The 21,036-nt window shown below is 43.3% G+C and overlaps 1 protein-coding gene across 3 annotated transcripts in view; it reads right to left on the bottom strand.

The window, feature by feature from the left end:
* The window catches only part of UBE4B (ubiquitination factor E4B), a 101,653-nt gene that overhangs the window by 61,110 nt on the left and 19,507 nt on the right, over positions 1-21,036 (bottom strand). For all 3 annotated transcript variants that reach the window (XM_090268565.1, XM_090268566.1, XM_090268567.1), the window contains exons 2-3: positions 15,339-15,525; positions 4,425-4,560 (exon numbers count right to left, since the gene is read on the bottom strand). In XM_090268565.1, the coding sequence (XP_090124691.1) occupies positions 4,425-4,560; positions 15,339-15,525 (323 nt within the window). The remainder of the gene's footprint in view (positions 1-4,424; positions 4,561-15,338; positions 15,526-21,036) is intronic.

Here is a 21,036-nt window from a genome sequence, read left to right as displayed (position 1 = left end):
CAACGGATGTTGAAATTTCAGCAAAAATTGCAACCATCAAGATATAGCTTTTCTCTTTCACAATATGGTGAATAATATTTACAGATTTTCTAATGTTAAAGCATTCCTGAGATAAACCAAAGTTGATCATATCATATTATATTATGTTGTTATATTATATCAATCACATCACATTATATCACATTATATTATGTTTAAATGAACATTTAATTAAAATACAGAAGCGTGCATAGATGACCATGTGCTCGGCTGAACAGTTTCACAAAGGAAACGTACTAATGCAATCAGCACCCGGATCAAGAAACATAACATTATCAGACCCCAAAAGCCCCTCTTATGACTCTTCCAGGTACTAGAGTGCTGGCCCACAGTACCCACTACCCTGGTATCTAGACCCTAGAGGTGTTTTGCCTGTTTTTAATGTGCCGCAGAATTCGATCTGTCAATATCTTCAAGATTTTGCAAATATGTTCATGAGTATTATCACCATGTAATTAATTTTCTTTGTCTATGTTATCCTTGTCTGGTTTTGATATTAAGGTCATATTTCATACTGGCCTCATAAATTGAGTTGGTATGTGGTCCTTATATTTTTAAAATTATCTGGAAAATTTTGTGGAAAACTGAAATGGTGGAATTACCTATAAAATCATAGGAGAGAGGTGCTTTTGTTGGAAAAATTTTTGAATACTGATTCAATTTATTTCATGGTTTTTTATTTTTCAGGTTCTCTTCTTCTGAGTCAATTTTGGGAGAAGTATGTTTTTCTAGGAATTTGATTTTCATCCAATTTTTCACGTTTATCTACGTTTGCATATTTACATTTTCCACGGACCTCTCCCTCTCAATGACAATACTGCAGACGGTCCATTCTGCGCAGGCCTTGTGCTAGGTGTCTGAGATGTCAGTGAGCAAAAGATAAAAAAAAAAATCACTGCGTCAGGGAGCTTACATTCTAGCTAGAGATAGAAAGGGTAATAAACAATAAACGTAATAAATAAGCAAAGCACGGAGGATAATAAGTGCTATGGAAAACTTAAAGAAAAAAGTGCAGGGCTTTCCATCTGAAATGGGGTGGGCCACACCGAGGAATGCCAGATGGGCAAAAATTCCAGGTCAGCCAGGACAGACCCAGGGGAAGGGAACCCCAACCATAGGGTTTTCATTCCTAGTACCTATTTTGTATTCTTTTTTCCTTTTTAATATATTATAGCTTGAAATTTTCTTCTAAAGACCAAATTCAGCTGCAACATGCCCATCATGATGTATAATACATTACTGTTCAGTTCTACATACTTTCAAATGTTCGTTATGATTTTTTTCTTTGAGCTGTATGTAGAAGCATGCTTTGTTTCTAAAATTTCCAAATGTCTGAGAGTCTAAGTATTTTTCCCCTTATATTAATTATCAAACCTAATGTACTAGTGAGTAAACATGACTTGTACGATTCTGACTCCTGAAACTTTTTTGACCAGTGAGTAGTATTAAGGAAAAAATATGAATTCTCCAACTACAGAGTGCCAAGTTCTGCATCTTCCAAAGTAAATGACGTTTGATAGCTGTGTTGTTTAATTTGTCCACATGCTTGCTGATACTTATTCTCTTTGATCTACTGATAAATGAAAAAGACTGTTAACAATCTCCTTTATGACTGTGTCAGTTTCTCCTAGTTCTGTCAATATTTGCTTTATTACATGTTGCTGTTATTACTAAGTACATAGACTTTGGAAACTGTTATATCCTGTAGGTAAACTAAACATTTATTGTTACATGGTGCTTAGTTCTAGTCATACCTTGTGGCTTAAAGTCTAACTTATTAAAATGCTCACCCCAATTTTCTTTTGTTTAGTATTTGATGGTATATCTTTTCCCTTTCTTTTCCCTTTAACCTTTCTCTAACCTGATGTTTCAGGTATTCCTTCTATAAACGAGGGAAAAGCTGGGTTCTGTTTTGTTCTCAGTATAACCCATACCTTTTCACTATGATTTACTATAATTACTGACATATTTTCATTTCTTCTTGTCATCCTATTTTGTGTTGCCTTTCTTTTAAATTTGTGTTCCTTCCTTCCCCTTCTTTGAATTAATTTAACTTCACCTTTCCACCCCCCTGCCCCAGTTCCATATTTTTCTTTTACTGGTTTGAAAGATATACTCTATTTCCATTTTCTAGTGGCTCCCCTTAAAATTTTATCAAGTATTCTTAACTCAAAACATAAGAACTGACCAACAGCTGTACCCCCTTTCTCAAGTGCACAAGGACCTCAGAGCTTGCTTGAATCCCACCCCCGCACCCTCTGATTGTTGTGCCCCCGCCCTTCTTATTTTCTACTCTGTTATTACTGCTTTACACCATCAGTGTCTGTTTGGATCTTACCACATGTTTATTGTTGTCTTCACTCATCCTTCCTTCTTGTATCTCAGGCGTTAGTCTAAAATCCTTCTCCTTCCTAATCCCATCTGTTAAAAACTTGGGGGTCTTTTAGTGGCAGGCTATGAGGTGGTATTTGTTTGTCTGGCTGTTTTTTATATCTATAAATGTCTTTATTTCACCCTTGTTCTTAAAAGGTAGTTCCACAAGGGTACACAATTCTCAGTTGACAGTTTCCTTCAGCATTTAATGCTATAACTCCACCCTCCTCTGGCTTCCATCACTGAGACATCTACCTGCTGTTCTTTTGTAGATAATCTCTTTTCTCTCTGATTGCTTTAAAGGTCTTTGTCTTTGGCATTTTGTGATTTTACTAAATGACGTCTAGATATGAATTTCTTTTTTTTTAACATATTTGTGAGTTGCTGCGCTTCCTGCATCTGAAGATTCATATCATTTACCAACTCTAGAAAAATTTTCAGCCATTTATCTTTTTTTTAATCAATTAGGGTTGACATTCAATATTACTTTATATTTCAGCCATTTATCTTTTTGATAATGGCTTCCAAAACAGTAGAGGAAAAAAATGTGCAAGAAGGTGAGGGTGAGGGATTTCCCCAAGTCTCTCTATTCGCTCTTTTTGATATTTCTGTTAAATATATATGGAATCTGTGTCTTTATCTCGTTCATATTTTTCATCTCTTTTTTTCTTTGTGGTGTGTCCTGGATAATTTCGTCAGCTCTATCATTCCATCTGTTAATTCCCTCTTCAGCTATGTCTAATCCTCTGTTTAACTCCTTTCAATTTAAATAACCTCTACATTTCTAGAAATTGTATTAGGTTCTTCTTCAAATGTGCTGGGTTGATTTTACAGTCACTTGCCCCTTATGTCTTCAATTTCATTTTTAATTTATTTAAATATACATATTTTGTATTCTGTGTCTGATAATTCCAAAACCCTAAAATCACTAGGTGAAATAACTGTCATTATGAATTCGTTTATTAGTTATGGTGGCTTTTTTCTATTAAATTTTGTGAATTCTGACCATGAGCTTATATTTCTTGAAAGTTTTTCTGAGGAAGTTTTCTGAAGACATGTTTTATGTTTTCTTCTGCTAGATGCCTGAGTTCACTGTACATAACGATTCTTAGCTTGAGGTTTTTCAGACTTTACCAACGGTGTTAATGTAGGTGCTAAATCCATATGAAAGTGACTGATTAGCCATGAAATCAGAGCTGACTTGATTTTTTTTCAAAAATACATGCGTTCAGAGCAAAGGTGGTAAGAACACAATTGTTTTTGCTCCACGGGGTTAATTTTTTCCTACTTGATCTCTTGCCTGAGAATGTAGTTCTTCCTGAATCCTTGCCGAATATGTGTGATCTTTGATCTGGCTCCTCACTCCAACCCCCCAAGAACTGAGGCTCTATTCCAGTGCTTCTCAACTTTTTTCACATCATAACACACATAGAAAATACTATGTGGGTGGCCCACTGATATAAATAGAGAGACGGCCCGTGGGCAGAGGTGATGGGTCCGGGAGGGGGATTCCGGCTGCCCAAGGAATAAAGAGATCAGCACCTCAGCCGTTCTATCACCTGTTCACGGCACACCTGCTCCAGGAAGCGGGAAGGCTCTGCCCTAGGACACCCGGATCCTTATGGAGCTCTTAGGGTATTTGGCTCACTTGTCTGTACCCTTCATATTTTAAGTTTTCACTGATCACTAAAACTTTGAAGAAATATTTAGGAACCAACAGATAATGCCAACTATGTATTCATAAAGACATTTAAAATCTTAAAACATTTTTTTTACCACCTACACCATTATTTCACAAAAGATATTTTAACACCAAAAACATAAAAAGGTATTAAAGAACACTTTCAGAATAACAGAAAGACCTTTAAACGTAGTAAATTTCGCTGTAATTTGCTATGGGCTGGCATGGATCTCTGGGCTTGCAGTTAAGGCTAATGGACTAGAGACTACAGTGAATAGACCCTTCCCTTTCTATAAATAAAACGGTTTATTGGGAAACCGGCTTACTTTACCTTTTCTCGCAAGAGACGCCATCGATGTCCATGCTCTGGGAACGTGAGAGAGACTGGGACTGCGTCTCAAGGCTGTTGGAGGGCGAGCTGCTCAGAGAGCTGACCCCCTCGCTGCTCTGGCTTCGGTGGGTGACTCCTGATCGGAAAAGATGCGAAAGATGGAGTCTCACGTGAAAGAACACGGAGGTGATTTGTAAGGACAATGGTAAACACACACAGTTGGTATTCCTACCACTGCGACAGTCAGCAACTAAAGCATTTCTATCAAAAGATGACACTCAATGCGAAGTAGTAAAATCATAGGAACACTGGCAAGAAATCGTCATTTATCAATATATTTCACATGGGGTCAGTAACACGAGCTACATCCAATGTCTAAAACTGAGTCCTCATCACCTTCTCTTTTACCAATTTAAACTATGATCTTGGAATACATACTAGCTTCCCTAACAGGCCAGAAGAACCCTGGAAGTGCCCCCAAACAAGATACATTAATGAATGCGTACAGAGGTGTGCGGTGAAGCAAATACACTCAAATGTTAATGGTACAATGCAGATAACGGACACATAGTGTTCATTGCGAAATTTTTTCAACTCTGCTGTATGGTTAAAAGTTTGACAATAAACTGTTGGGAACACGCACACAGACCCACGTAAGCCCCGCCTCAAGGATCAGCCCTCTGACTGAGCGCGCACAGTATCCGTGAGCGCTGGGGGAGCAGGAAGCCTGGCCCTGCCCCGCCCGCAAGGGTTTACAGCGCAGTGAGCCACGGCCGTGAGTGCAGGAGCCCCGCTCACGACGAAGCCTTTGCAACCACACTCTTCATAGTTTAAAAATTACTTTAACTGCGTGAATATCCAGACGTTTACAAGTGCTTTAAAATATATATATACCACCCTGGCTGGTGTGGCTCAATGGATTGAGTGCTGGCCTGCAAACCAAAGGGTCACAGGTTCGATTCCCAGTCAGGGCACAGGCCTGGGTTGCGGGCCAGGTCCCCGGTTGGGGGCGTGAGAGGCAGCCAATTGATGTTTCTCTCACACATGGCTGTTTCTCTCCCTCTCTTCCTCCCTTTCCCTCTCTCTGAAAATAAGTAAATAAAATCTTTAAAGATATACACATACACACACACACATCCCTATGTTGCTGAAAGAAAAATGAGACATATTTTTTTAAAAAACAAAACAACTTGCATGACCAGTTGTAGCTGAAACTACCAAGTGGATCACATTTTAACTGTCCCAACGTTCCAAGAAAGCAAGCTTCCCACCCTTTAGGGTCTCCTCATGGAAGAATCTTACAAAACATTTATCCATTACCGATAGCAGGTTTTAACATGTGCCAGTTTATTAAAACTTCTGCAGTCCTCGTGAAGGAAAAGAAACTAAATTTTCAGTATTTCTAAGGAAACACAACTGAAATACAGAAAACATCTAATGCAGTGAGAATTCTGAAAAAAGCTTGTGGAAGACATTAAAACTTTCAATTAATTCAAGGAGTGTAACGGGAAGTAAGTTTTCAGTGAATATTTATTGAAGGATTAGATAATAGAGTACCAATAATGTCCTTAGGAGAATATTAGTTTACCCATCACAGTGAAAGGTCTGACAATTTTTTAATTAAAATGAATCAATAATAAAGTTCAATAATTTTTATGGGATAGCAATTAAACAGCTTACAAATGTCTACCTGATAAAATCAGCTCTGAAATTAAATTGATAATTACAATCAGATGTTTGAAAAACTGTATTTTTAACATGGCATACTACAGCTATTTTATGTGTAAAATAATCCTATAGTAATACAGTGTCAGTGTGTTCCACATAGCCTAATATACTGTATTTACAATATTTGTATAAGACTTCAAAGAGATCCCCTGAATTCTCTTTTCCCTGACTCCTCCACGTGATCCTCACGTTCTAGATCAAGTGGGGCAGTTCTCCTCAGAATTAAGTATGTTTACGAGTGTTCTTTAATTTCTGCACACCACGTGACCCCCCTCCTTTCTGAACCTGAAAAAGCAGATGGTCTCCTTGACTTGATTTGGAATCAACATGCATTAAATATCATGGATAAAAACAAATCAAAGCACTTGTACAAAATCCCACTTTGTTCTCAAACCACACGCGCGCTTTGGTCTCACCTTCTCCCGCCCCGAACCTGAGAAACCACTGCCAGGAAGCCAAGTTGCAAGGACTCCAGAGCCCCTCCCCTTTCACGACCATAAAACCAGACATTAAAGAATTAAAACACAGACAAGACTCTGATCCTCTCTGAGATGAGTACAATCTCTACATATCAAGTTAAAAGCAAATTTTTATAAGTGAGATCGTATGTAACAAAGAATGCAAAAGGATGTCTGCTTAATAAAATATGAATTACAACTCTCAGGATGGCGGCTTTCCAAACTTGTATGACTAATAAGAGCCTGTTAAAGTTACATTGTGCGTTCTGTGTGGGAAGGCCAGAGTTGTTTTTTTTTTAAAATTAGGATTTTATTTCTGTACGACTTTCCTCCCAGCACTGAAGTATTTCCTGAATGATATCCCTTTCGTGTAGAAACCAGACCAAATGCTGATTGTTAAGCTGCGACATGAGTTCTCTGATGGCATTTTCCACGTGCGCACACACACAATGTACAGCCTTGCGACATTCTAGTATAAAAAGACCGGAAATGCCAAAACAGGGCCTTAAAACCTTAATAAAGCTATTTAGAAAAGGAGGCAAGAGGGTGGCTTTAAATACCTTGTCCGAGCCTCTTCTTTTATAGATGAGAATACTGAGACTCACAAAGTCTAAGGACCTTAAGACCTTCTGCAAGTTAGAAACAAAGAATAAACCACAGGTCTCTTGACTCCAAAGAAAATGCTAATTTCCCTACCCCAACCTGCTGAGGAGTTTTTCCAACACGGCTATTTAATTGAGAGCTATGTTTTATACATCCTAAAATTACTTAAAAAGATATTGTTATAAAAGGAATCATTCCTTCTACTAATAAAGTTCTAAAGCTCCTGACAATGAACTAAGCTAAAGGGTTAACATTCTTGGGAAATATAAAATATCCTCTTATTTTATTTGGCCAATACCAAACCTTACCCCTCAATGCTGCTTACAATGAACATAACAGACTAACATATTTGGCCAGTAGCTGATTTCCTGGTGAAAGCACTTTGTTCTTGTGAATAAACACATATAAAATGAAATTTCAAACCTGTAAAGAAAAACATCTAAAATATTGGGGTAATAAAACCAACCACTGAAATTAGAAAACTGCTTCCATCTTCATAGTTACGGGATAGAATATTCCTTTCCTTAGTGTCAGAATGGGGAACTGTACAGAGAATCATACATCTGGAGTCAGAAGACCATGACTGCTCCTTGGGGAAACGGCCTATTCTAGGGCCAGGCAGGGAAACACATGATGAGCCTGGAATATCTCACAGTTCCAGAAAAACATGCTCGAAGGAAGGAAAGCATGCACATGTCAGCCAGACAGAGGAGTCGGCCCGAGAAAGCTCCCCGGGGCCAACGCTAGAATCATTTAGAAAAATAAATAATGAAAAAATAAATAATACAGTTATTTGGATTATAATTCAAAGATAAAATAAATATACATGAGCTCATGCTGACATAAGTAAGGATTAAATAAATAACCAGGGAAAGAGGCAAACGTTTCTTACAGAAGAATTCCAAATAATGTATGTAGATGCCCGGCCCCCCGGGAGGAAAAGCCACAGCTTGAGGGGCTGAACTCAGGAACTTGATCCAAAAGAATTGAGCTTAGAAAAAGGGATCCCTCACTTCACAGTGGAGAGACCCAGCAAACACCAGCTTAACCACGTGGAGGGGGTTAACAATGCCAGGGAGGTCGTGTGGACAGCGGGTACCCCGGAAGAGACGGGGAGGGAAGGGCACATCGCTGGGTGATAGCCTTCCCCCAAACCCCAGTCTAATCACAAGAAAAGCACCAGACAAAGCCAAATTAACGGATATGCTACAAAGTACTTTTCAAAACTGTCAAGATAATAAAAAACACAGAAAGAGTGAAACGTCACAGACCAAAGGCCAGTAGGTGACTCACATTTAGTTAATTTCTTAGTTTTGACAAAAGTACCAGATAGTAACATTTGGGGAAAGTGGGTGAAGGCCACATGGGTATTCTCTATATTACCTTGGTAACTCTTCTATAAACCTGAGAAAGAATGGTCTAATAACTTTTGGGATAACCAAAATAAATGTTTGATTTACACACGTCTAGGACTGGGACCCAGACTCCATGACTTCTAGTTACACGACCTTGAGCAAGTCACTTCACCTGATACTTTCCACATACAACCCGATACCATCAGGCCCTGCGCGCCTCCGTCACAGCCCTCTTGTCAGGTTCCATGAAACAACAAACGTGCGCGCGTTTGTAACGGCAACAGACATTCCTGCATGCGTCAGCGAAGGACGCAATGAGAGAGATAAGGGCACAGGCCCGGGTTTAAGGTACTTGGCCGGGCCTGTTCCATCTGCAGCAGGTCTGAGGACGAGATAAGAAAAAGGGGAGCACGTATTCCACCTGTCTTCAGTGACACTTACCCCCAACCCATCAGTTCAAATAACCACACAAAGGGTCACTCCTGTGGACCCACTGGTGCTTCCAGATTTACAATGATACTTGCTTTAAAAATTCAGAATGAAAAATTGTATATTATACTCTCCCTCATGTAGTATAAAACGAATATATGTGTATAACTGGATTGTGAGTTCCCTAGAAACAGCCACCACATCTCAACCCCTTTCATGTCTAACAAATATTCACTGACTAAAACTGGGATTTGGGGAGGCTTCCCAAATTCAAAGTTGCAGCATCATATGGGAAGGACGCTGTTAGTGGACTCTGTAACCTAAGGAAATAAGGCTTCTTTCTGAAGAAGAAGAAGGATTTAACACAGAATCAGCAATCAACTGACAGGACAAAGGTTATAATTTTATTGTCATTCCTGACAGCATTCTTAGCCAGAGACAATTAGCTATAAAAGAACGACTCTGATTTTCTGAAGCCCCTGCAAACGCACTGCTACGTGATAATGATGTCTCCTATCTAAACTGGAGGACACTGAGGGCAATGGAAGGGGACCGGTCCACTACAGGCATTGCATCGGTCGCCACCAAGCCCATTTTTTGCCCAGGACCGTGGCATCTGTTGTCCCTGCTGTCTGAAAGGTCGCACCGCAGAGACCCACTTGTTTGCTCCCTTGCCTCATTCGGGCTTCTGCTAAAATGTCACCTTCTTACACTGGCTGGTGGATCAGTTTGGCTGGAGCATCATCATGTACAATGAAAGGCTGCAGGTTCAATTCCTGGTCTGGGCACATACCTGGGCTGCGGTTCGATCCCCAGTCTGGGAGGCAACCAACCAATGTTTCTCTCTCCCATCGATGCTACTCTCTCTCCCTTCCTCTTTCCCTTCCTCTCTGTCTAAAAGCAATGAAAAAATGTCCTCAGGGGAAGGTAGGAAAAGAAAGTCACCTTCTTAATGAGGCCTATAGTCAAATATCTTATTTTAAACAGCAATACCTTCCTCCCCAAGCAGTACTTACTCCAATATAATTCTCTAGTTTTCTCCACAACAATTATCACCACCTGATATATTTTATGTTTTTTTTTAAAAATCTTTTGTTTTCTCTCATTAGACTATAAGCAATGTGGCCTAGAGCAGAACCTAATAAACACACAGGAAGATTTAAATGCATATGTACTGAAGGCAGACCACACGAAATTACAGTGTTCAGTAGGTCACTGCTAACAACCAACATAAATTAAAATGTAAAACCAATAAAACATATCAAGCAAATCTGGGGCGATAATAAGCAGCCGTATGGGGTATTACATGGGCTGTTGATATTACCTGTTTTCAAAAGTAATAATCCTGTTTTTCTTTAAAGGCAAAGTTTTCAATCAGTTACATATCTGTGTGAAAATCCCCACCACCACCATCTACCACAGCCACAAGCCTGGGGCAGGGACAATCCACGCCCCCGCTGTGCCAGGGACACGCTCCGGCACAGAGGAGGCCCATTTCCTCCCGCTGGGCGCTGGGCCCGCGAGATGAGCGCTGCCCTCTCTGCATCCCTAGCTCCTAACACAGTGCCTGGCAAAGGCTTATGCATGAATGGAAGCAGGATAGAGACCATTTGCAAGAAGAAGGTTAAATTATTATTACTAAGTATATTAGAGACCAGCAGACAGAGGACACGGACTCTGTGTTTGTCACCAGGCCCCCGAACTAACCCAGAGGACACATACCATTTGGCTCCGTACCTGTTCCAAACAGGTCCTGCTGTTCACTTCTGCTCCAGAGCAGAGGTTATTCACCACAGACGGAGACCGAACTCAGGGGTCGAAATTACAGCCGCTAGGGGACTAGCTGCTAGGTCCTCTATTTAGAGCATTTAATAAAGAAGCACATAAGTTGTTATATCACAACCTTTAAAAATATTTTGATAACTACACAGAGTGGAGGCAAAAGGCTGACGATTGTGAGTACGTGAAACACAGAGTTTACTCTTGTATTGCTGTTCAGTCATTATTACATTATTTTCCACATGAACAACTGTAAACCTGCTTTGTCCACCCCGGTATTTCTACACGACTGGCTTCCTTGCTAATCCTCAATGTTTTGTTATTTGGATCTAAAAATGTGTTTTGAGAACCACGGGCATTGCCAGAAGCTGGGCCCAGAGACGGGAGAAGCAGCCGCAAGGCTCAGCACAGCTATCCAGCCCTTGTTTCAGTTCCACGCATCTGAACGACTGTCAAACGAGAAGCCTGTGGGAACTGCCTCGCCCGCCCCGGACCGGGGACTCCTCACCACGGGCAGCAGCCACCCAGGGTTTGTCTCTCAGAAAGCACTTCTGGATTCTAGAACAGAAATGTACCCTTCCCATTCATGAATAATAGATCCACCCACTGCCCCTACGTCTACCATAGAGGACCACAGAAATCAAGCAGAAGCCATCACATGCCTCATGGCAACTGTTCACATTTTTTAATGAAAAGCTACCACATCCTCTCTTTTTTATAAAGAGACTAATACTTTTTTAAAATTTTTTAAATTGATTTGAGAGATAGACATCAATTCGTTGTTCCACTTATTGATGCATCATTGGTTGAGTCTTGTACGTGCCCTGACCTGGGATCGAACCTACAACCTTGGTGCATTGGGAGGATGGTCTAATCAACTGAGCTAGCCAGCCAGGGCCTCATATCCTTCTGATATTCCTTTTCTTTAAGCGACACGTGCTTCTGTAGTTTTGTTCATTTTCTCTTGTGATTGACTTATTAATTCAACAGACCTTTATTCAGTGCCCATCAGGTGCCAGGCACTGCTAAAGGCACTGGGGGTGGAGCAGAGAATGGGAAGGACACAAGTCCCTGCCCCATGGAGCTTATCCTCTAGCAGGGGAGGCAGACACAACAGGCTATACAGGTAATAAGTGTGCAGCATCCGCTGGCAGTGAGAGCTCAGGAACAGGTATCCATGCCAGACAGAGGCTGTGCTTTTAGGCAGGGCAGCCAAGGAAGGTGTCACTGAGAAAGCGACCAACATCTGAAGAGTTAAGCAAGAAAGCCTTGTGGATTTTAGGGCATGAGCATTCCAGGCACACAAACAGCAAATATCAAGGCCTGGAATGTTCCAGAACAGCAGGGAGCCGGCATGGCGGGAGCAGAGGAGTAAGAAGAGCGGGTGGGGGAGGGGAGGCCCGAACGGCAGCAGAGCCAGCTCACACACTGCCTGGCTGCGGTGAGGACTCTGACATCCGTTCTGGGTAAGGCAGGGAGCCGGGGCGGGTTCCGAACCAAGAACTGGTGTGACCTGCCTAAGGGGGGATCTGCTCTCTGTTCTGTTCTGTTTACACTTGTTTATTTAATAAATTCATGCAAATTTGTTGATCCAGCCTGCCAAGAACACGGCTAATAATATCTACCTGTGTGTGATTATGAAGGATGGTGACGAAGTAAGCACATAATTAGGGTTTCACAGCACAGAGGTGCGCTGCCAAGAACCAAGCGCTCAGCTGTCCGAGTCTGTCTGTCCGTGTGTGAGGACAACCTAACGGGCCTGCTGGCCGGCCCGGAGCCCCTCTCACACGGCAGAGTGCTCTGCCCTGAGAACACGCTGCCGTGAAGCCAGGGCGGGCCTGGCGAGGCCAGCGAGGAGGCCACTGCAGCAGCCCAGGCCAGAGAGGCCGGCGCCTTGGCCTGGGTGGCAGCAGGACAGGTGAGGTGAGGAGACACGGTGAGAATCTGGGGAGGCTCTATTTCGCGAAGGACCCAGAGCGGGGGCCAGTGAGCCAGTCCACCAGCCACATATCTGACCCACGGGGTGTTTTTGTAAATACAGTTTTGTTGGAACACAGCCACGCACCTTCATCTACAGATTGTCCACAGCTGCTTTTGTGTCACAGGGGAAAAGGGGAACAGCTGTGGCACAGGCCCTGACGGGAGAAGGACCGGCACGTATAATGGCCGTTAAAAACATAAGTTTTCCACTTGAGCTGGAAAACCTGATGAAGCAGGAGATGGGACAGCTGGGGCAACGGCTCTGAGCAGGTGACAGCAGCTGGGGCCTAGGGCGTGGCCTGCGACAAGGGCGAGCCAGCGCCAGCGTGACAAGAACTGGCCACACGTCCAGGCAGGCAGGGGATGCAGTGACGGGAGCTTCGGGAGGCCCCTTCGGCCGCAGCGCAGCCGTGTCCTCCGTGAACAGGAAGGCGGGCCGCCGGGGTCAGTGCGCGTGCAGAAGGAGGTGGCTGCCTGGGGAATGCACGGAATCAGCGGCGGGGTGGGAGAGGAGACCAGGAAACAGGGCACGGCTGCCCACCACTGCGAGGGCCCCCTTGCGTCTGCGATCCTGAATCAGAAATGAGACCGAGCGCACGGTTCTGGGTTCTCCCCTCACTTTGTTTCACCGCATGAAGGGCATGCTAAGATGATCGCTGGTGGTCGCAAACAGACAGCACGCTGACACCCGGAGAACGGAGGGGCTGCCGGGGGCACACCGAGCTCTGGGTCTCCTGCCAGCCTCTGCGGATGCGCGGAGACTCCCCACCCACCAGGTCTCCCTGGACAAGGTCCAGCATTCCAGGCGCCGCCGGCCACGCGGAGCCAGGCAGCACTGTCTCCAAGGAAAAGGTAAAAACGCAGCAGGAACCCTGAACCTTCCCCCTGCCGAGGACCGGCACAGCCTCTCCAGGGTGTACAGAGGAGCCGTTTCGGGCAAAGGCAGTGCTCATCACTAACTGGGGTTTGGGCCTGAACGTCTCTCACTTCTGTGATTAACAGAATTACGTGTAAGCATTTATATCTACATGGGGAGGAGGCTACAATGATGTCTAACAAGAGTTACAGCAACAGAAACTCTGTAAACACTTTTAATTGACAACTTAACCTAATCAGACGGGTTATTCGGAAGACTAAGGAAGATTGCATTAACTGACTGCAGGCCTAAAAACTGTGTGTTCAATTAATTATTAGATGATACAGTGACCAATACAGGTCTCTTAGCATCTGCTTTTTCATAATTAGAATCTTAAGTATTTACAACAATTATTACAATGGTAAAAATTGTTATGTTTGATAGCACTGTTTATTTAAAGGACAGATATTTTCAAATATACACTATGAGTTAATATCTCATTCCCCAAAAGATACTCCTAGATATCAACCATAAGTTCATTAATTAGAAAGAAATAAACCTTTATGATAGTTAAATAATTATCATTGAGATAGTCCTAAAACATCATACCAAGTAAACTTTCATACCCTGAAAATTCAGGGAGAGAATTCTACCTCAATGTAGAAAGAAAACACGGAAATCTGTAATTAGAAGCTTGTTGCTTTGACCATTATTTCAGTCTTGCATTTTCAGATCATTTTATCTTAAAATAAATGCACCAACAAAACCCATCAAATCAGCAGAACCAAAGATTAGACCCGACCCTGTTTAGACAAAAGGGTAAGTTATGGAAAGGGAAACAATCAATCTTCACAGATCACTATCAAAATGAATATGAAGTTGGAAAAAGTCAAGCCTTTGTTAATATAATGAGAACAGTCTGTGCGACATCGATGTAACCTGGCAGCCAAGGAGAGTGGACTGGAATGCACATGTGTGAACAATGACGACTTCACTGTACTAGACAGTGGGGGCGGTAGACACTGTTGAGTGAGCATGCGTACTGTGTGGCTGTTGCATTCAAACTGACTGAGCAAGGGGAGCAACGAGTCTACATCAAATTTTGCGTTAAGCTTGAACATTTCTCCGCGAAAGCTGTTCAGATGATTCAGGACACCGCAGCTATGGGAAACTGGTGACAGGCAGCTTCATCATTACAACGCATTCATTCATGCATCACGTCTCACGCAGTTTTTTGGCAAAACATGACATCACCCAGGTGACTTAGGCTCCCTACAGCCCAGAGTTGGTGCCCTGCGACTTCTGGCTTTTCCCCAAACTAAAATCACCTTTGAAAGGGAAGAGATTTCAGACCATCGATGAGATTCTGAAAAATATGACAGGGCAGCTGATGGCGACTGGGAGAACTGTGTGAGGTCCCAAGGTGCCTACTTTGAAGGGGACTGAGGCGTCATTGTCCTAGATACAATGTTTCTTGTATCTGGTATCTCCTTCAATAAATGTCTCTATTTTTCACATTACGTGGCTGAATACCTTCTGGACCAGACCTCGAAGACATTTACAAAACATTCTGTAATGATCTTAAGTTTTAAACTACACTTACAGGATATTAAAAAGTTGATGTCCAATTTATTTTACCCTGTTGTGGAAATGTCACAACTGTAGGCTTAATAAAAAGCTACGATGAGAATTATAAACACGCCCCAGGTACGAAGAAAAGGCTTACCTGATGCACCGATTGGGGAGGTAGCTGGGGTCATGTTTTGGACATTGAGACCGAGACCCTGGGAGGGGCCTGGGGCGGACGCTGCTATAGGAGGCCCCGGAGGGCTCTCCCTCTGGGGTGAGGTGAGTGGGGTGGTCGGTTGGGAGGTCTGTCCACCAGCAAGTCGAGCAAGGCGCCTCCGTCGGATCTACGGGGGAAAGCGCATACTATCAGTAAACAGCAGAAACACTGGTCTGCTCAAGAATCACATTAACTTTATCAATAATAATACCAGAGCTGAAAAACTAATGTATCTTGGAAAAAAGTACCCATCTGAGACAAGTAATACTCAGTGTAGAGTATTTTTGCATGCTACCACCTCACTTTTTAAAAAGTACAGACTGGGCTCACTGGATTGAGTGCCAGCCTGTGAACCAAAAGGTTGTGGGTTCGATTCCAGGCCAGTGCACATGCCTGGGTTGCGGGCCAGGTCCCCAGTTGCAGGCGTGTGAGAGGCAACCAATTTATGTTTCGCTCCCCCTCTTTCTCCCTCCCTTCCCCTCCCTCTAAAAAGGTCCACTTTAAAAAAATAAAATAAAATAAAATAAAAAGTGCATCTTAAAAATTATTTTAATTCCTAAATTCTATCCCAAAATTCAAATTAGATATGGAGGGAGAATAAAACATTTTCTCTCTCTCTCTCTCAAACACACACACACACACACACACACACACACACACAAATAAAAACTGACCTCAGTTGCCTTAATCATCTTATCTTTGTTTATCACTTTCTTGACTGATACTGTGAATTTACAATTTTAAACACACTGAAGCTTGTGTTTTCAATAAAACTACATAACTTGGCTATTGTAAATAGGCAATATTAAAAATAAATATCCCATTTAATTCATTAAAACAACAGAAAGTAAGAAAAGTTATACTAAGACAAATTTTACTATTATTTTCAAGAGCAATAAAAATAAAAATATAATCTGTAACTTCTTCCTTATAGTAATATCCCAGAGTTAAGAAGTGATTACAAATATGTACCACAAAATCCCAATGGATCAAAGAACTGTTTCCCCCACATTTTGAGTCATTAAATTCATAACCAGTCAATCCACCGACCCCTATGGCCCCAGGCCCAAGATATATATCAATAATGCTAAGGCTTCTGGCTCTAGGCCGGCAGCAAAAAGAAGCAAACCAACCAGGCTGCTCACACTCTCCATTACAAGGGAAATGACAACTGAAATCACAACAAACGTTAACAGGGATGGACCTCTTCTGAACTAAGAATCTACCTGCCATTCTAACATTGCAGAAAATCTGCTCCTTTCATTGTTCAGATGACCGAGAACACCCTGTTTCTTGACCCCAAAGTTCAGAAGCCCCTCCTTGTGTCCCTGCTGCAAATATAGCTTTCAATGAATTTATACAAAAGCCTGAAGCTGTTTAGTGGTTTATCTACTTGACTAGATTAAACCCTTGAAGGAAAGGATTGGCTCATATTTATTTAATAAACACTGATGTAGCACCTAACTATCTTCCAGCAATGTTGTAAGAACTTTCCAAATATATACTTATTTAATCTTCATAACAATCACTGAGGTAGGAATCAATACTCATATTGTGTCCATTTTATGTATGAGCAGTCTGGGGCACAGGGAGGTTAGGTATCTTGTCTAATGAGTAACTGGTAGAGCTGGGACTTGAACTCATGTCCTCCAGTGTCTGTGCTCTTAACCACAAAACCAACAGTCTGGGGACCTCTGGGGGGTCTCTAAGACCTCTTCAGAGGGCCTGGGAGGCCGAAACTATTTTTACAAGGACACTAAGACATTTGCCTTCTCATTCACCTTCTCTCACAAGTGTGCAGGGGGGTTTGCCAGAGGCTACGTGACATGTAACGCTGCAGCTTCTTTAAATAAAGGAAATATGAGAACCGGTTGTCTTCTCTGAAGTCAGACGTTAAAAAGATTTGAAAAAGCGAAAACAATGTCACTCATTAAATTTGTTCTGGAAAATGTAGTTATTTTCATTAAAAACACGTTATTCATACTAGCATACAATAGCTTTTATTATTTTTAAAGTATTAATACATTTTCACGTTTCTCAGTTTTCATTTCTAATATGTCAACTATCAACAGCAAAACCCACCTGAAAAAAAGTAACAGTGGGAAGGAATCACACACCCCACGAGGCTGCCGCCCCCACCTGGCCTCCCTGCAGTCTAGCACGGCAGGCACCCACCTGGCCTGTACCATGGGCTCCGTGCCCCCTGACCTGCACTAGCAGAGAAGGGGAAAAGTGAAAGGCACCCCCAATCTGCCAAGGGATCGATCGGTATTGTGCTGGAAAACGAGCTGGAAGAAATTAATGAAGTGTTTCTCTCCTGAACACTTAACTGGGGTGGAGGGAGAGGGAAGTGGACCGGAGACTCTCACCCCCAGCCTATTTTCAACCCAATTACTCAAGCCAGAGACCCGAGACCTGTGTTCACTGCTTCCTCAATTCTCTCTACCTCCTCAAACACAGGCAATGTAGCACCAAGTCCTGGTCTGTAAACCTCAGTCTATGCACTTCTCTGAGCTCCTCGGCCACCACCCACCCGCACCAGGACCTGCAGGACCTACCTGTGTCCTCTGCGGCCTGGTAAGACAGAGACCCCATGTTCCTTTCTTTAAAGACTTTCAACGTTTTAGATTCCTTAAATGCAAATCAAAACCACAATGAGATAACACCTCACACCCATTAGGATGGATGCTATAAAAATATGTATATAAAATAACAAGCGTGGGCAAGGATGTGGAGAAATTGGAGCCCTCATGCACTGTTAGTGGAAAATAGTGTGGCGGCACTTAAAAAAAATTAAAAATATAATTATCATGTGATCTAGTAATTCCAATCATATATATATATATTCTCTCAAAAATTGAAAGTAGGGACTCAAAGAAATATCTGCTCATCTGTACTCACAGTAGCATCACTCCCAATAGCCATGAGGTGGAAGCAACCCAAATATCCATCAATGGATAAACAAAATGTGGTCCATCGCTACAGTGGAATATTATTCAGCCTTAAAAAAGGAGGAAATTCTGACATATGCTACAACATGGTGAACTTTGAGGACATTATATTGGGTTGGCCAAAAGGTCTGTTTCGTTTTTTGTTTTTTTTTTATAAAATAAAAGACGCATTTTTCATTTTCACCAATAACTATCAATTGGAATATTCTGAGTATGTCAGCTATCTCCTGTGTGGTATAACGTTGATTGTTCTCATCAATGCCACGGGTTGATCGCTATCAGCTTCAACTGGTCTACGCAACCATGGAGCATCGTCCAGAGAGAAACCTCCAGCATGAAACCTCACACACCACTTCCGACTCATTCAATCAGTCACAGCACCTTCTCCATACACGGCACAGATCTTGTTCTGCATTTCAGTTGTGTTTTTACCTTTCTTGAAATAATAAAGCGTAATATGCCAAAAATGCTGCTTACCTTCTTCCATCTTCAATATTAAAATGGCTACACAAAAATTCACCAGTTTTGATATTTTTTTTAAAATGCACACTGATACAACAGCTGTCACAATACAATCCAACAAAATTGTTTTGGGTTAAGTTAGACGGCCAAGCACTACTAGAGCCATCTTACAGGAAAAAAACCAACAAACTTTGGCCAACCCAATACTATGTAAAAGAAGCCAGTCATAAAAAGACAAATACTGTATGATTTCACTTAGATGAGGTACCCAGACTAGCTGAATTTGCAGAGACAGAAAGCAAAATGGTGGTTGCCAGGGGCTAGAGAGATTTTTAAAAAATAAGTATAGAATAAAACCCTAAGTGATTCATTCTCCTCATAGCAGTCATAGGAATTCTTTTAAAAAACACAAGTCACTCTCCCCTGCTTAAACCTGGACTAAAAGTCCTCACCACATCCTCCGGAGCCACTGGCTGCCTCTCCAGACTCACGGTGTCCCACCCAGGTGACAGCCACCCTGGCCCCTCTTGCAGTTCCTAGAACATCTTGAGCTCTGTCCAGTCGCTGGCCACCTGCCACGCCTTTAGCCTCGGACACTTTCTCTGATTCTCGGCATGGCTGGTTCCTTCTCGTCCTTCCGTTCTCAGCTTAAACGTCACCTCCTGCAGGACTTCCCCGACCACGGTATCCAGCACAGCCCCCCTGCCGCACTCACTGGTTTTAGGGCCCTCTATTCAGGTCCTTCGAGCACACCTCACAGTCTGCGAAAATCTCATCTAACTCACTCACATCCTACTTGTTTTCCTAGCGGAATGGAAGCGCCCTGAGAAAACCACGCCTATCTTGTTCACGGCTGTATCCCCAGCTCTGAGCTCAGCGCCAGGCCCATTACAGCTCTTTACATACTGAAAAACAAGAGAAATTAATACATGGGTCGGGGGGTGGGGGGACAACGTATTGAAACCGCACCCAAGAAGGCTTAACCGAATATACAAAGCCCAGGCAGTCCTGCAGACTGCTGATCCGGACCCTTCTTCGTCTCTTCACACACTCGACAAACGCGCGCTGAGCGCCACAGTAAACTAGACACTCCCGCTCCCCTGGAGCTCAGATCCCAGTGGAGGCCAAAGCACAAGGGCCAAAGGGACAAAAGTGACGGCCGGTGGCTATGAGCCCCATCAGAGAAAAGTAAAGGAGGAGGGGAGAGCAGGGCGCGCTGCGGGGAGGGCACCGCAGCATCTGGGAGGTCGCGGTGAGTGGTCAACTCGGGATGTACCCTGAAAGTAGAGGGACAGGGTTTTGCTGACGGACTGGATGAGGAGTCGGACAGAACCAGAGGAGGTGAGAAAAAGACACCAAGACCTTGCGCCTAAAGCAGTTTATCAGGTCAGTCTGAGATGAGGCAGCAAAAAGAATGAAGGGGGCGGGGATCCGAAATTCTTTTAGACACCGTTAAACATGCAGGTGGAGCGGTCACGTAGATTCACAATCCGAGATGCAGGTCAGGGCGACACCGTGAGAGCCGTCCGCTTCTGGATGGCACTTAAAGCCACGGGAGTGAGACCACCTAGGCAGTGCGTGTGGGCAGAGTACGAAGTCTGAGGACGCAGCCCTGCCACACACACCAGCAGCTGAGGCCCGGGGGGAGGGGGTCAACCCAGCAAGTGGGGCTGGGAGAGTCCAGCAGAACTGACGCAGGCTTCCTCGAAGCCAGAGGATTTCGGGAAAGACTGACTGACATTACTCTATTCACAGGCGGAGCAACAGGAAGACCAAGAGTTGCCGCTGGATTTGGTAAAGAGGTGGTAGGGGAGGACCATGTGAAGAGCGATTCTGCTGGAATGCTGGGGATGAGGGCTTGATTGGAGCGGGTCCACAGGAGAATGGGAAGGACCAAGTGCAGACAGGTGGTCCAGAGGATTTCACTGTAAGAGAGAGTAGATAAATGGGGGGCAGGGGGTAGGTGAGGTAAAGCAGGGTCGAAGATGTTTTTGCCTGTTTGTTATTCTTTAATTTTTTTAGATTTTATTTATTTACATTTAGAGAGAGGGGAAGGGAGGGAGAATGAGAGGGAGAGAAACATCCATGTGTGGTTGCCTCTGGCACGCCCCCAAATGGGGACCCGGCCCGCAACCCAGGCGTGTGCGCTGGCTGGGAATTGAACTAACGACCCTTTGGTTCGCACGCCGGCGCTCCATCCACTGAGCCCCACCAGCCAGGGCTGC

The sequence above is a fragment of the Furipterus horrens genome, unplaced genomic scaffold (genome assembly GCF_987537825.1).
Source record: "Furipterus horrens unplaced genomic scaffold, mFurHor1.1.pri manual_scaffold_3, whole genome shotgun sequence".
NCBI lineage: Eukaryota > Metazoa > Chordata > Mammalia > Chiroptera > Furipteridae > Furipterus > Furipterus horrens.
Note: the sequence above shows the minus strand (reverse complement) of the source record. Positions and strands in the feature narration are given on the sequence as shown.